At 42.3% G+C, this 17,176-nt stretch overlaps 1 protein-coding gene across 2 annotated transcripts in view; it reads right to left on the bottom strand.

The window, feature by feature from the left end:
• Positions 1-17,176, bottom strand: part of ACP6 (acid phosphatase 6, lysophosphatidic) — a 108,957-nt gene that overhangs the window by 12,350 nt on the left and 79,431 nt on the right. Inside the window, exon 10 of one of the 2 annotated variants that reach the window (XM_053705892.1) lies at positions 7,910-7,961. The exons of the other annotated variant lie outside the window; for it this stretch is intronic. Within the exon in view, the coding sequence (XP_053561867.1) occupies positions 7,929-7,961 (33 nt within the window). The 3' untranslated portion in view covers positions 7,910-7,928. The remainder of the gene's footprint in view (positions 1-7,909; positions 7,962-17,176) is intronic. 2 annotated transcript variants of the gene reach the window in all.

The following is a 17,176-nucleotide window of genomic DNA, read 5'->3' as shown; positions in this document are numbered from 1 at the left end:
AAAAGAGGAAACAGGCCTTGTGGAATGAGCTGTAATTCTCTCAGGAGGCTGCAACCATCAGTCTCATAAACAAAACGAATTATACTTCTAAACTATAAAAAACATAATTTATATAAGAACTTACCTGATAAATTCATTTATTTCATATTGGCAAGAGTTCATGAGCTAGTGACATATGGGATATACAATCCTACCAGGAGGGGTAAATTTTCCCAAACCTCAAAATGCCTATAAATACACCCCTCACCACACCCATAATTCAGTGTAATGAATAGCCAAGTAGTGGGGTGAAAAAATAAGGAGTAACAAAGCATACAAAAAGAGGAACTGGAAATATAATTGTGCTTTTTATACAAAAAACATAACCACCATAAAAAGGGTGGGCCTCATGGTCTATTGCCAATATGAAAAAAAATGAATTGATCAGGTAAGTTCTTACATAAATTATGTTTTCTTTCATGTAATTGGCAAGAGGTCCATGAGCTAGTGACATATGGGATAGAAAAACCCAAACTGTGGGAGACCACAGAAGAGTCACTAGAAAGATAGGGATAAAATAAAAACAGCTATTTCCACTGAAAAAATGAAATCCACAAAAAAATAAGTCTTTCTTATAAATTTCAAGAAAAAAAACTTAAATCATAAGCAGAATAATTAAACTGAGACGGCTGCCTGAAGAACTTTTCTACCAAAGACTGCTTCAGAAGAAGCAAATACATCAACATGGTAACATTTAGTAAATGTATGCAAAGAAGACCAAGTTGCTGCTTTGCAAATCTGATCAACCAAAGCTTCATTCTTAAAAGCCCAAGAAGTGGCAACTGATCTAGTAGAATGAGCTGTAATTCTCTAAGATGGAGACTGTCCCACCTCCAAATAAGCCTTGTGAATCAAAAGCTTTAACCAAGATGCCAAAGAAATGGCAGAGGCTTTCTGACCTTTCCTAGGACCAGAAAAAACAACAAATAGACTAGAAGTCTTCCTGAAATCTTTCGTAGCTTCGACATAATATTTCAAAGCTCTTACAACATCTAAAGAATGTAAAGATCTTTCAAGAGAATTCTTAGGATTAGGACACAAAGAAGGAACAACAATTTCCTTACTAATGTTGTTAGAATTCCCAACCTTAGGAAGAAATTTAAACGAAGTCCGCAAAACAGCCTTATCCTGATGGAAAATCAGAAAAGGAGACTCACAAGAGAGAGCAGACAATTCGGAAACTCTTCTAGCTGAAGAGATAGCCAAAAGAAACTACACTTTCCAAGAAAGTAGTTTAATATCCGAAGAATGCATAGGCTCAAAAGGAGGAGCCTGCAAAGCCTTCAAAACCAAATTAAGACTCCAAGGAGGAGAGATTGATTTAATAACAGGCTTGATACGAACCAAAGCCTGTACAAAACAGTGAATATCAGGAAGTTTAGCAATCTTTCTATGAAATAAAACAGAAAGAGCAGAGATTTGTCCGTTCAAGGTACTTGCAGACCAACCTTTATCCAAACCATCCTGAAGAAACTGTAAAACTCTAGGAATCCTAAAAGAATGCCAAGAGAATTTATGAGAAAAACACCATCAAATATAGGTTTTCCAAACCCGTTAATAAATCTTCCTTCAAACAGACTTATGAGCCTGTAGCATAGTATTAATCACCGAGTCAGAAAGACCTCTATGACTAAGTACTAAACGTTCAATTTCAGTACCTTCAAATTTAGCGATTTGAGATCCTGATGGAAAAACGTCCCTTGAGACAAAAGGTCTGGCCTTAAAGGAAGTGGCCAAGGTTGGCAACTGGACATCCGGACAAGATCCGCATTCCAAAACCTGTGACGCCATGCGGTTGCTATCAGAAACACATGCAATTGTTCCAATATGATTTTGGAGATCACTCTTAGAAGAAGAACTAGAGGCGGAAAAATGTAAGTAGGTTGGTAAAACCAAGGAACTTCTAACACATCCACCATCTCTGCCCGAGGATCCCTGGACCTGGAAAGGTACCTTGGAAGCTTCTTGTTTGGATGGGAAGCCATCAGATCTATTTCAGGGAGACCCCACATCTGTACAATCTGACAAAATACATCTGGATGGAGAGACCACTCCCCTGGATGTAAAGACTGACGACTGAGGTAATCCGCTTCCCAATTGTCTACACCTGGGATATGTATCGCAGAAATTAGAGAGGAGTTGGATTCCACCCAAGAAAGTATTTGAGATACTTCTTTCATCGCTAAAGGACTGAGTCCCCCCCTTGATGATTGACATATGCCACAGTTGTGACATTGTCTGAAAATGAATGAATGATTCTCTCTTTAATAGAGGCCAAGCCTGAAGAGCCCTGAAAATAGCACGGAGTTCTAAAATATTGATTGGTAACCTTGCCTGTGAGACTTGCATCTGTTGAAATCAAAGTCCAGGCAGGACGAATAAAAGAGGCCCCTTGAATAATCCGATGACGGTCTAACCACCTGGACAGAGAGAGTTGAATGTTGGGATTTAAGTGTATCAACTGTGATATCCGAGTATAATCCCTGCACCATTGATTCAGCATGCAAAGCGTCAGAGGTCTCATATGACAACGAGCAGAGACGAACGCGTCATGAGACTTAAAACTTCCATGCACATAGCCACTGAAGGAAATGATCGAGACTGAAGGTTTCGACAAGCAGAAACCAATTTCATTCGTCTCTTGTCTGTTAAAGACAGAGTCATGGATACTGAATCTATCTGGAAACCTAAAAAGGTGACCCTTGTCTGAGGAATCAAGGAAGTCTTTGGTAAATTGATCCTCCAACCATCTCTTTGAAGAAACAACACAAGTTGATTCGTGTGAGATTCTGCTAAGTGAAAAGATTGAGCCAGTACCAAGATATCGTCCAAATAAGGAAACAGCGCAATACCCTGCTCTCTGATTACAGATAGAAGGGCACAAGAACCTTCAAAAAGATTTTTGGAGTTGTTGCTAGGCCAAATGGAAGAGCAACAAATTGGTAATGCTGGTCTAGAAAAGAGAATCTCAGAAACCGATAGTGGTCTGGATGAATCGGAATGTGAAGATACTCATCCTGTAAGTATATTGAGGACATATAATGACCTTGCTGAACAAAAGGCAAAATAGTACTTATAGTCACCATCTTGAAAGTTGGGACCCTTATAAAATGATTCAAAAACTTCAGATCTAAAATTGATCTGAAAGAATGTTCCTTCTTCGGGACAATGAATAGATTTGAATAAAAACCCAGACCCTGTTCCAGAATTGGAACTGGTACAATTACTCCTGAAAGCACTAGATCTGAAACAGACTTCAAAAAAGCCTGAGCTTTCACTGCATATGTTGGAACGTGAGAGAGAAAAACATCTTCTCACAGGAGGTCTTATTCTGAAACTTTTTCAATATCCCTGAGAGATAATATTCTGAATCCAATGATTCTGAATAGAACCTACCCAAACATCTTGAAATAATTTCAATCTGCCCCCCACCAGCAGAACTGGATTGAGGGCTGCACCTTCATGCAGTCTTGGGGGCTGGCTTTGGTTTCTTGTAAGGCTTGGATTTATTCCAACTCGAGGATGGCTTCCAATTGGAGCCAGAGTCTTTAGGGGAAGGAGTGTTTTTCTGTTCCCTATTCTGACAAAAGGAACAAAACCGATTAGAAGCTTTAGATTTGCCTTTAGACTTTTTATCTTGAGGCAAAAACTCCCTTCCCCCCAGTAATAGTGGAAATTATAGAATCCAACTGGGAACCAAACAAATTATTACCCTGGAATGATAGCGATAGTAACCTAGATTTAGATACCATGTCAGCATTCCATGATTTGAGCCATAAAGCTCTTCTAGCTAAAATAGCCAAAGACAGATTTAACATTAATCTTGTTGATATCAAAAATAGCATCACAGATAAAATGATTAGCATGTTGAAGCAAACAAACAATGCTATGAGAAACAGAGTCTTTTTCCCGTTGTGCTAAGCTATCCAACCAAAAAGTTGATGCAGCCGCAACATAAGCCATAAAAATGGCAGGTCTGAGCATATAGCCAGAATGCAAATAAGCTTTCCTTAGATAAGATTCAATCTTTCTATCTAAAGGATCCTTAAAATAAGTACTATCTTCCATAGAAATAGTAGTACGTTTAGCAAGAGTAGAAATAGCCCCATCAACCTTAGGGACTTTTTCCCAAAACTCTAATTTAGGCACTGGCAAATTAATCAACTTTTTAAACCTTGAAGAAGAAACAAAAGAAGTACCAGGCTTAGACCATTCCTTAGCAATCACATCAGAAATAGCATCAGGAACAGGAAGAACTTCAGGAATAGTCACAGGAGCTATATAAACAGAATTTAAATGTTTACTGGATTTATTATCAAGAGGACCAGACTCCTCAATATCCAAAGTTATTAACACTTCTTTTAACAAAAAACGAATATACTCAATCTTTAAAAGATAAGATGATCTATCAGTGTTAATGTCTGAAGTAGGATCAGAGAGAATAAAGGAACCTTACACTTTATTTTGCGGGCTATTGAAGGACATTTTTTTTTATTAACCAGAATTTGCCCCTTTATGGGCACACTTTAAAATAGTGCTCCACTTGTAATCTAGCCCTATATGTTTAATCCCTTTCTAGAGAATAAGCACACAGTTCTCTACAAGCAAATCGTGCAATAATAAATTGGTCCAAAACATCAGAATATTTTATTATTGTTTTATATGTCCCTTTAAATGCAAAATCGGCTGCAGTTATCACAAATTATCTAACTACACTAACTAAAACTCTCTCACATACTGGTACACAGCTGTATAAGATTTATTTTTACTTACTTTGCTAACATAACTATGAGAGTCCATGATATGTTCATAATACCAAATATCCACATACATTTTAAATTTACCATTTTATTTTATTTTTTTTGTCTGAAACTATCAAAGTTTATAGATATTTCTGAGATTCCTCCTTCCTGTATCTCTCTCATCTCCCTCCTTTTCTCTCGCCTGTTGCTGACATTGCTTTGTAAGTCATCTGGTGCATGATTACTGCACTTATACCCTCTTGCTGTCCTTGTTTTATTTACATCACTTGCAGACAGAACCTTACATATGCTAACCTTCAGCCTTCTATGCACTTTAAAAAGAGGACACCATAGCAAAAAACAAAAATACATGGAGGCAAAGACACAGCGAAGATTTTGCTGCCACTTGTGCCACAAATATAGCAATAATAGTAATTAAAAAAAATCTAAAGCAAAGAAAGGGTTACACATTCATAAAATATTGTTTGTGTCCAGGTTTTGGTTGTTGCCCGTGCATAGAAAACAAAATGGTATTGTCCGTTAGTGTCATAGCTAGCAAGACTAGAAATAACATGAATGGGTGCAAATGCGTGCAGGTTAAAAAGCTCATGAATACGTTGTATTCTCAACGTGAATTGAAAATGATGCCTGTTATTACGAGATACTAACTACAAGTAGATGGCACTAACCTAATGCACTCACCTAAGCGCTAGCAGTCAAGCAATCCAAAAAAACAGAGGAAGATGAAGAGAAACAGAAGCTCCACATGGCCTAGTATTGCATATACTATAATGGTAAAGTGTATAAAGAGTTTCACTCACATGTGAGAAAGCACCCCTTTTGGTGCAAATAGTGCAGAATGGAATCAAAAGCAAATTAGCACAAAGCAAAGTAGTCAGATAAAATATGCATACGATTATTTTAAACCACAATGTGGAGTTTTCAAATGTCATAAATCCATGTGAAGTATGTGCAGGTGTGTTAAAAATGGTACAAAGACTTTTCCGTCCAACATCACAGGGGTACAATATAACATTAAAAAACGTCTCACATGTGAATCCACGTCTGTTATATATTTGACACTATGTGTCTGTGGGGTGCAATACATAGGGCGCACAAGTCGCAAGATCAAGAGACGGAGTGAATATATACGGAATATTAAAAATAAATTGTTAAAACACAGTGTTTCCAGACACTACTCACACTCATAAAGGAAGATCTAAAACACTTTCCATTATACCTATTGAACAAATATCTAGAAATATTCACAATCCCTTATTACAACAGACCTAGAGAAACCTACTGGATCTACAAACTACATTCTTTGATCCCAGAGGGTTTAAATGAATGTGTGGATCTGGCGGCTTTTGACCTTTAATATTCATTATCCTGTTAATATGATATGTGTTAATTACTTTCACATATAAAATGACACTTGTTATCAAAGTTTTTTCCATTATTTTCTTAGCGACACCCCTAAGGGGACACCCATCTCATGAGTCTGTTTGCACTTATTATTAATTGTTTGGGTCTTATATATAATTTATTTCCCCATCTCCATATTTGGTAAAAGTGTTTCATCACATTGTACATTAGACATGTTTAGGTTATGTTGATAGTTGTTGATATATTTGCAACTACTGTCCTTTTATTCTTTTTGGAAGACACTTAAAGATAGACACTCTCACCTATCATTCATTAATTCCAACTTATTCTCAACTTTATTTTTATGTATTCATATATACATTGGTATATAATGGTTTCCATGACACCGTTGACTGGTTCACACCCACTCACAGGTGTTTTTCATTGTTATGAATATGTGTTTGGTTATTTATAGTAATTGAATTGTAACTATTTTATTAAAGGGACAGTCAACACCAGAATTTTTGTTGTTTTAAAAGATAGATAATCCCTTAATTACCAATTCCCCAGTTTTGCATAACCAACAGAGTTATAATTACACGTTTTACCTCTGTAATTACTTTGTATCTAAGTCTTAGCAGACTGCCCCCTTATTTCAGTTCTTTTGACAGACTTGCATTTTAGCCAATCAGAGCTGTCTCCATGGTAAATTCACTTGCATGAGCTCAATGTTATCTATATGAAACACGTGAACTAATGCCCTCTAGTGGTGAAAAACTATCAAAATACATTTAGATTAGAGGCGGCCTTCAAGGTCTAAGAAATTAGCATATGAACCTCCTAGGTTTAGCTTTCAACTAAGAATATCAAGAGAACAAAGCAAAATTGGTGATAAAAGTAAATTGGAAAGTTGTTTAAAATTACATGCCCTATTTGAAACGTGAAAGTTTTTTTTGGACTTGACTGTCCCTTTAAGCCTGATGAAACAGCTATGTTTTAGAGAAACGTGCTGCTGTTTTTATATATTTTTATTAAAGTAAGCTTTGATCTTACCACTTGCTGCCAAACAATTATCAACCTACCCTCCAGCACCTTTAATGGTCATACAGACACTATGGATACGTGTTTGTGGGAGCCCAGTCTGCTGGATAACTGTTTGATTCCAGTCTGAGCTATTTGCACCAAGAGGGGTGCTTTCTCACATGTGAGTGAAACACTTTATACACTTTACCATAAGAGTATATGTAATACTAGGTCATGTGGCGCTTCTGTTTCTCTTCATCTTCCACAGATCACCGATTTTGGAATTATGACCTACAATCCCCCCACAGATAGCAGCCTGGACTGTTCCTTTTTGCGTTGGTCATTTTGGAACCCACACTATATTTGATATATGGGACTTTCATTGTTATTATACATATTTATCAACTTCTGTATAACTGTTTGATTTTCATTTGTATAGGGTATATATATATTGATATCAATGGTATAGAGACGTCATTTTTCTATATTCATAGATTTAAAATTGACCTAGGGCGCCCCCTATATTTCTTCTTGTGTAATCTAAAAAAATAGAATGAATATAGTCCCATATACTCCAAATTACTCAGCCTTCTAAAGAGCAGACAGCAATTGCAACTCTAAATATAATTATAGAAGTAAACAAGCTCATGCACAAACATTGAAATATATATGAGTACACAATGTAAGCAACAATAAATGGATACATGCCATCCCAGAGTGTATATAACAAATGTGCTTGCCTGAGAGCGTGAAAAAAAATCAGAGTCCGGAGGAAATATCTGTACATTCTGTCTGGGGGACAGAAAACAAAAACATAAATTATGCTTACCTGATAATTTCCTTTTCTTCTGATGGAAAGAGTCCACAGCTGCATTCATTACTTTTGGGAAACAAGAACCTGGCCACCAGGAGGCAGCAAAGACAACCCAGCCAAAGGCTTAAATACTGCTTCCACTCCCCTCATCCCCCAGTCTTTCTGATGAGGCACAAGGAACAGTAGAAGAAATATGAGGGCGAAAGGTGCCAGAAGAATATAAGGACGCCCCACATAAAATTACGGGTGGGGAGCTGTGGACTCTTTCCATCAGAAGAAAAGGAAATTATCAGGTAAGCATAATGTTTTTCTTCTTAAATGGAAAGAGTCCAGAGCTGCATTCATTACTTTTGGGAAAACAATACCCAAGCTATAGAGGACACTGAATGCCAAGACGGGAGGGTACAATAGGCGGCCCATACTGAGGGCACCAAGCCTGAACCTCTACCCGATAAAAAACCTGCTCCATCCAAAGTCGAGAAAACTAAGAGGAAAAGCCCCAATGACACTGGCTCGCAGTTAGTCCAAAGGCCAAACTAGAGACTGCAAACGGACTCGGCTGAGCCAACAGTCCTCCAAGAGACACCATCGCCCAACAAACAGTCATACCGCTCATCTCCACAAATGAAGGAGACACCAGCCGAAACCCCCAAGAGAACAAGGCAAAGGAGAACCAAGGAAACCGAAAGGTCCCCTAATACAAAAAAGAACACATCCACGAGTGAGCCCAGCTCCCAGAGACCCAAAGGGGCCCCAACAGGGTAAAGAGGCCACGCCTATACCAAGCAAAACCCGGGATAAGACCGGGCACAGAGACAGAACAGACGTCTCTCCGACATCCTGCAAGCATGGATCGCAACTGAAGAGGCAAAGTCCTCCTAGTGTCAAGAAAACCAAGGCATTTGACCATGAAAAAGTGTGTAATACACCCAGGTGAGAAACCCCAAGTTTGAGACCACAGAGTCCATAACAGGATGACAGAGAGGATACTTGCGAGGAAAAAAGCAGTCAAGTAAGAAACAGAACACAAAAGCAACCCCCAGACAGAGGGCATGCTCCAGGCAACCCAAGTCACCGGACCTACACACAGGTCCCTAAAAAGGGGAACACAAAACCTCAAATCGAGGCCCCCAGAGAAGGAGAGTATACCCTCAGAACCCAAAGTAAGAGTAAACGCTCTACTGAAATCAATGCAGCCAGCTGAAAGGAAAATCTATACCCTAGCAGACCAAGCTAACAGGATAGACTCAACAAAGCTCATACATCCAGAGAAGACTGCGACCGAACATAGCTCCATAGACCACTCTGCTATCCTGACTTACAGACCCACAGCCACCTGGACCAACCCAGCTTCAGGGATCGAAAACAGGGGAACAAAAGAATCCCGAAACAGGTACATCCCCACAGAGTACAAGTACAGCCCAACTCTGAAAACAGACAACAAGGCCATAGACTTGATCTATCAAAATAAAGGCCCAACAAGTCTGCTTGGAGCAAGCAAAACCCCAGGGGGAACCAATCCCACCTTTCTGCCTCCCATCCAGGAGAAGCCCCAAGCAAGGACTATCTCCATAGTGAGGAGAATATCTCCTAAAGAAAAGGGATGATACCGGAAGGGCAACAACTGTCCTCAAGGCCCAAAGTCACTGGCTAATGGGAAGAGAAATTCCCAACCCAGATGTCCTAGAAAGGACCCCCCTACAAGTAGCTTGCCAAGCAGAGGCACATCCCACCTATTTGCCTGCAGAGCAGGGAATCCACTGGAACAATGGCAAGCTTATCAGGGAAATGCCACCCTAAGGTGCACCAGAAATTGGACATCCAACACCAGCAGCTAGGTATGAACCAACCACCCTTGAGCTCAAGCCACACGGCTAACCACCAGATGACATGGGCCACTCTGTGGCAAAGATTAAAAAATACTCCAAAATCCTGGCCAACCATGACCAGGTTAGGTAGATGGAGCAAGGACATAGCCCAAGTTCCCATTACCGTGGAACACCCCAACCAGCCCTGAGATTCAAGATTCCAAAACCACCCAAGACTGGGTCAAGAAAAAAGGCCAAGCAAAGCTTCAGCAACTGGAAGTCTCAGGGAGAAAAACAGGGCAAGATACCCAACAGTTCAGGCAAACCTTACCCTAGAACTAAAGACCCCTTGAGGTAAAAAAAAATCCTACTAACAGGACTAGTCTCCCCAAAACCTCCGCACAAGCAGAGGACACAAGGAAGAGAAGGCACTAAGACTACCCAGCTCCGGAAAACCCAGAGCTAAACAAAGTCCCCACAGGGAACAACCATCACCTGGAAACACAGATCCCTAAAAGGAGATCCACGCACCCGGAGACAATGGAATTGTAACTCAGTCAAGAGCTGCATCTAGATACACTAGAAACAGCTTACGCGTACACCTGCAAGGTGTCAAGAGCTGCAACAGGTTTCAAACTGCAAACCCTCCGCATGCTAGACAGCTATTTGTACAAGCTGTTGAATCAAGCCCAAAAGGACAAATCCAGAGGCCTAAAAAATGAAGGCCAAACCACTCAATAACGATAAGGGGCATTAAGCCCTCCCACCCTCCACCACATGGGGAGGAACTCTAAGTTCTGATGAAATCAGATGTCAAATAGAGTGACGCAGCGGAAAAACTCCCCTGCCCAGTCCTCTTATGACTTCTAGGATCCTAACCGGCAAGCTGCATAAATTCTCCCTCATAGCGAAAAAAAATTAGAAAACAGACATTTTTAACAGAGGATTAACATGTCCAAACAACTTCCAAAGAAGTAATAAAGAGTATCAATCCCAGAAGGTTCCCGAAGGAAACAAACACATCCCATCGGATATAAATAAAATATAAGGCAACCCGGAGGTTAACGCCCAAAAAGACACAGGCCTACCCGCAGGACCAGCCAAACGGAGCCCTCTCTCACAAAACTGGGAAAGATCTCAAACAAATGACAATCAGGAGATTACTTCATCCCCACATGTCTAATGAGGTGCAACATTCGAATCATCAGACTGAAAGTCCCCGTATCTGGTAACGATAGGGTCATTCAATAACTGAAAAACATGTCTGAGCAATACGCAAAGGCGTGCAATCCTGTAACAGAAGGCACAGCACTGAGGGACAGTTACACCCACGGGGAACTGTATAGGCCCAACCAAGGGCATAAGGCCAGGGACAATAGGGCACAAGCACATTCTCAAATAAAGTTCTGGACTCTGCAGACAAAAAAATTGCCAACATTATGTGGAAGTGACAACGTGCTGCAACCCCGCATGGAGGAACCATAAACTGGGTTACCCGCATGTGCAGAAGTATGATGTGGTAGGGAACAGGACAGGACCCCCAGAGGCGGATGGCTCAGCAGTCCCTTGATTCCACGAGCCTGAGGAACCAGGCGCTCTGAAATGACATACGGAACAAAACTGGTTGACAGGTGTCAACGAGGGCCACACCAGATTCATTACCGGACACAGAATCTGAAATCAAAATAGTCTCAGTATCAGAATCCTCTGCAACTGAATCTGAAAATAACAGTGTCTCAGCATCAGAATCGTCTAACTGGATAGAGTATATTTTTAGTAAAAACTAAAATGGCACCTGACACACCCAATGGCTGGGGCACTAACCACCTCCTATGACCAGACCCCTGCGGACTAGAAAATTTCCTTCACCACTCGGTCGGGAATGCGGAATTGGAAAAACGGAACGTAGCCATGCCCCAACACAAGGTGAACCGTACAGTCCAAAACAAGGGCGCACAATCCAAAGGCCTCAATGTTCCAACCACAAGCCCAGTAAACATCGCACATAAGCAGGTTGAATCACATAACAAACATGATTTTAAACCACCCCTGTTCAATAACCCCCCTCAGGAGATATTAACCCTCGATTCCAAGATACTGAAAGAGACTCACTAAGACCCTTATTTATACGTTAGACCCGCATGGTGGTAGCCTCTCGGGAAACATTCACATTACAGTACATTGCAAATAAAGTAAAATGAAACGATCTTACCGGAATCTACACCATGGAACAGGAACACGGCCCTTCAAGTGTGACGGATAGTAGCATCGCCTCCGCCATGGACTTGAGAGAAGAAAGCAGGCATTGAAGCGAAGTTAGACAACGCCGATTGCTTGAGGAGCTGTTAATGAGTCGGGATGGTTTCGCGTCTCCGGACTTTAACTTTCATCCAAGCCCTCACTGAGAGACTGACAGGACTACTTAAAACTCCTGTCCCATGCCGAAGAGTACTACCCTCCATAAGAGACAAAAACAAAAATTAAAAATTCTGACACTTCTCTGCCATCCTCCTGGGATGAAAGGCAAAGAATGACTGGGGGATGAGGGGAGTGGGATGCGTATTTAAGCCTTTGGCTGGGTTGTCTTTTGCCTCCTCCTGGTGGCCAGGTTCTTATTTCCCAAAAGTAATGAATGCAGCTGTGGACTCTCTCCATTTAAGAAGAAAAAAGGTATGTGACAGGAAGGAAGAAAAAAAAAAAAACCAGTAAGGGTTTCAGGATTTGGGTTTCTGTTCAGCCATCTAAAAAAGGGCTAGGTTGGTGAGTGCTAGCAAGGTGAGTAAAGATATCAATGACTTTAAAAGTAGAAAATAGTGTCCCCAATATTAGATTTTATTCTAAAAGGGTTATATTTATTTGAGCAATTGGGAAACAGAAATTATGCTTACCTGATAATTTTCTTTTCTTCTGACGGGAAGAGTCCACAGCTGCATTCATTACTTTTGGGAAATACAGAACCTGGCCATCAGGAGGGGGCACAGACAACCCAGCCAAAGGCTTAAATACCTCCCCCACTTCCTTCATCCCCCAGTCATTCTGCCAAGGGAACAAGGAACAGTAGGAGAAATATAAGGGTGAAAAAAGGTGCCAGAAGAACAAAAAACTACTGCCGCCTCATAGATAAAAACACGGACGGGAGCTGTGGACTCTTCCCGTCAGAAGAAAAAAAATCAGGTAAGCATAATTTCTGTTTTTCTTCTTAAACGGGAAGAGTCCACAGCTGCATTCATTACTTTTGGGAAAACAATACCCAATCTAGAGGACACTGAATGCAAACAACGGGTTGGTACAAAATGCGGCCCCTTCAAAAGGCACCACAGCCTGAAATTACTCGACGACACCCTATAAAAATAGACGACACGGATGAAAACCCGAAGCCCAGGTAACTGCACATTAGTTACACCGCCAGCAAAACAGAACTACAGACCACTCAGTCCTAGAGTCCGTCGAGCCCAAACAGCCTCCGAGAAGTCAGCCCCGCGGGTCACGACTCCCAAGAAGTTACCCGGCCAAAAAACAAGGGCTGCTATCTACCCCCAAAAAGGAGAATAGATTCCAGGAAAAATCCAAAGGATCATTCCACAAGGCTCAAAAAGCATAGAACAACCCCAAGGTTGTCTTACGATAGTAGTGCCCAGGGAGACTAACTCCCTAGAAACACAAAAAACAAATAAAAAAAAGAGATCAATACACAGGGAAACACGTCCAAGGACTCGGGGGACACCCTCATATCCCTGATCCAGTCACATGCCCTAAGGTACTCCAGAAAAACAAGTTTCAGAATGCCTCGTATCAGATCGAAACCTGCAGGCTAGGCCAGCAGAGACAGTGGAAAGAGGATAACTATCCCAGCAGATAGGAAGGAGCTCTCCAAGAAAACACCAAACTGTCTGAATAGGAACTCTCAATGACCAGCTTCTAGGTAGGAAGCTGACTCGGCCATCGCGAACTCCAACCACTGAAAAGGCGTTGTAAGCCTGCTAGCACACCTTCAAGTGCAAGTAGCCGTTTTCGACCTGTTAACCTTCCAAAAACTCACAGCCCTCCGAAGACCGGGCTCCATGAGCGTCCCCTCCCAGTACCATCTGCCAGTAGAAAAGGGAAGGACATCAAAAGTCCTCCCACCAAAGGGGAGGACCAACTCTGGAAGAAAAACAGTCAACACTACACAAGTAACCGATCCCCGAGCTTCCCTCCAGGGTTATGGTCCCAGCCCAAGGCTAGTTAAAGACCGAAGACAAGAGTCCCAGACATTTGGAAGAGAAAGGAAGGGTCAACGAGGAACAAAGCCCCCGGATAGACCTCTGACCGCTACTGACAAAAGGCATTCTACCGTGATTCAGCTAGGCATTGTGCACAGGTACGAGACCCCCTACACTGCTGTCTTCCCGAAAAGGAACACTTCCCAAGGGAAAAAAGGGCCCTCAGAACCCCAACATCTATATATCAGAATACAACATTCAGCCGGAGCCTCAACAGGGATCAAACCCTCAGCCTCCCGCTGCAGGAACAAATGGAACAGACACTACATTGCATCCCCCTTTCCAGGATTCTGAAAACGCAAGAAGGGAAAAGACCCTTACAAGGCATGAAAAACAGCACCCCCAGGCAATGTTCCCTGTAAGGCCAGTTTTGTGAGCGGCCCAGCAGTGAAACAGTTAACAAGAGAACCATGCCTTTTAGTCTGTATTGGGCAGTGTTTGCTAATTGCAGGGTGCGGTTACCTAATTAACTGTTTCACTGCTGGGCTGCACACAAAACTGGCCTTAGAGGGAACACTGCCCCCAGGTCGCCTTATAAAGCTGTGTTAGGCAAGGATAACTGTAGGACTTGCCTGATGAAGAGTACATAACCATAGCTGGAGATGAGCTCTTGACCTACATCTTCCAAGAAAACAGTTTACCACTAAGTCGACGTGGGACACAACAAATGCTAAGGTAACTCCAAACCAGGAGAACCCCATCCTCACTCTAGAAGAGAAGGGAAAAATCCACGGAAAAACACCCTACCATAGGGGCGAGATTCCTCGGCCATATCGCCAACCCAGTAGAAGCCATCTGGAGTCTACAGAAACATCAAATGCGCTAGAAGACCAGTAGGGACCCATCAGGAAGACCTAGAGCCTAAGTTACAGGCATCTCCCCAGTAAAAAGCCCCGCCCCCCTCAGAGAGGTACTAACTTCCAGAGGAACCCTAAATTGCCTCCTACGATTAGGAGCGTACCATCTAAAGTCCGTAGACTTGGCAATCCAGCAACAGCCTCAAATCCAAGAGTCTGAAAGAGCTCCTGAACAGTTCAAGAATTCTGCACTCAGTGCACTTGGATCAAAAGGAAAATATCATAGACAAGCCAACACGTGTTACACACACTGGCAAGGTAGCAACCAACACCCGAAGGTGAATGAGAACCCTAGACCTTGCTCGCTATCCCAGAGAATTAGACATAAGGCACCCTCCACGAAGTCCCAACAGAACATCAAGGAGAAATGGTCAACTACCTGACCCCGGAAGGGTGACTGTCTAAGACTGACCTCGACTCTTCACTGTTAAGCCCAAGGCTAGAGATGCAATGAGGACGTAGAAGCACCCGAACGTCAAAGACCGTGGTCAGACCAAGGGTAAAAGATCAAAGAGACAACAGTCAGAGATCCTTGTAGGATCGGTCTTCTAAAAAGAAAACCCTCTTTTCACAGGGTAAAGTTGGAGCTTCGCAGCTCCCCACAGAAGGCAGGGAACCCCTGCACACCACCTCTTAGAGTAACAACTCTAAGCAAAGGAAGAAGGCCATGCCCGCGCTTCCAGACCACATGGTATGAACAAGACAAGAAGGAAGGAGGCTCCGCCACCGCAAGAAAATGCTGAATAGGCTAAAAGGTCAGCCTCCAAAGAACCTCGAGTGAAGACGCAATTGTTCACCACCCGGAACACCAGACGATATAAGTCACTCACATCTCCCAACTCCAAAGGAATGGAAATAACGGTTCTGAGTCCCCAGGGACCTGAATAACCATTACGACGTCTGATAAAAAAAAGTTCCATATCCCAGGCAAGTAGCCCGAAACAGCCAACCTTAGATTGGCACTCACAATCCTCCATCAGAGGGGTTAGATTTAAACAGTAGGCCTCATACTTCAATAGGATCCGAGCCCGGAGTACATAGCAATAGGCCAAGAGATATTCAGAATCCGACAGTATTAATTAGCACCACGAGGGTGACATGAACTCAGGTAACAGCCGATAGCGTCCGACCAGTACCAGCCTAGTATAAGAACACTCCAGAACTGCCCAAGGTCCAAGAAAATTCAACCCGAAGGATCAATGAATATTCATAAAATGCGCAACGTCAGAGGAAGTGCCCACGTGACCACATAACTGCAAGTATCGGTTCTAGAGAAGAATGTTCCAAAAAACTAATTTCTAACAGACATGAGCTTAGGAAAAAACAAATTAAACACATCCATCCAGATCAAAATTAAAATGAAGGCAGAACCCATTGGGTGAACACCCAAGGTGAATGAAAAAGTCAACGGGACCAGCCGATCAGAGGCTCCATTCACCCAAGCTCAGAACTGGAACCGAAACATAAAGAAAAAGAAAAAACTGAGACATTGAGGAGATTGGCTTCATCCCCAAACGTCATATCCAATTTGCCATCCAGCATCTAAGGTGTCGGATCCCTCGGTCCACTAGGAATGGGATCCTCCAATATCGTCAAAACATGCCTTAAAAGAACATGAAGACGTGCCAGCCTATAACGGAAGGCAAAATCATCTCTCACCAGATCAACAAAAGACCCTGGCCCCAAAGCTGGGGCCCCTGAAGCCTCAGAGGCCAACACTTCCCCAGAAGGCCGAACTAAATCAGGCGATCCCACCCCTGGTTAACAGAACACAGGGCAATATCTTAGAAATATTTCACTTAGCCGAGAAAAGGTCTGGGGCACACCTCACGGGACATAGAAACTCAGAGGCAGATGGCTCAACGCACTCTAAGCTCCCTGATGCGGGGGAAGAGCATACTTTAGAATGGCAATTAGAACATAACTGATGGGCATTGATAACCCGGGCCATTTCATATTCATCACAAGACACATTCTCCATATCAGAGCCATCCATGTCCAACATATCAGAATCCTACATAATCTTGGGATTACAAAAATGACAAAAATTAACTGGCACCCTTTTAACACCCCCAATGGCTGGGGCACTCACCACCTCCTGTGAAGCAGAAATCTCACAAGCTAGACTCTCGCTGTCACACACAGTCAGCATACCGAAGTGAGAAACAACATAACCGCACCCATCACAAGGTGCACCCTGCAAGTCACAGAAAAGGGCGTGCAATCTCAAGAAATTGCGTCAGAAAATAAGACGGTTATGTTCCGT

Source organism: Bombina bombina, chromosome 3 (genome assembly GCF_027579735.1).
Source record: "Bombina bombina isolate aBomBom1 chromosome 3, aBomBom1.pri, whole genome shotgun sequence".
NCBI classification, from domain to species: Eukaryota; Metazoa; Chordata; class Amphibia; order Anura; family Bombinatoridae; genus Bombina; species Bombina bombina.
The sequence above is the reverse complement of the archived record's forward strand: the minus strand, read 5'-3'. Positions and strand labels throughout refer to the sequence as shown.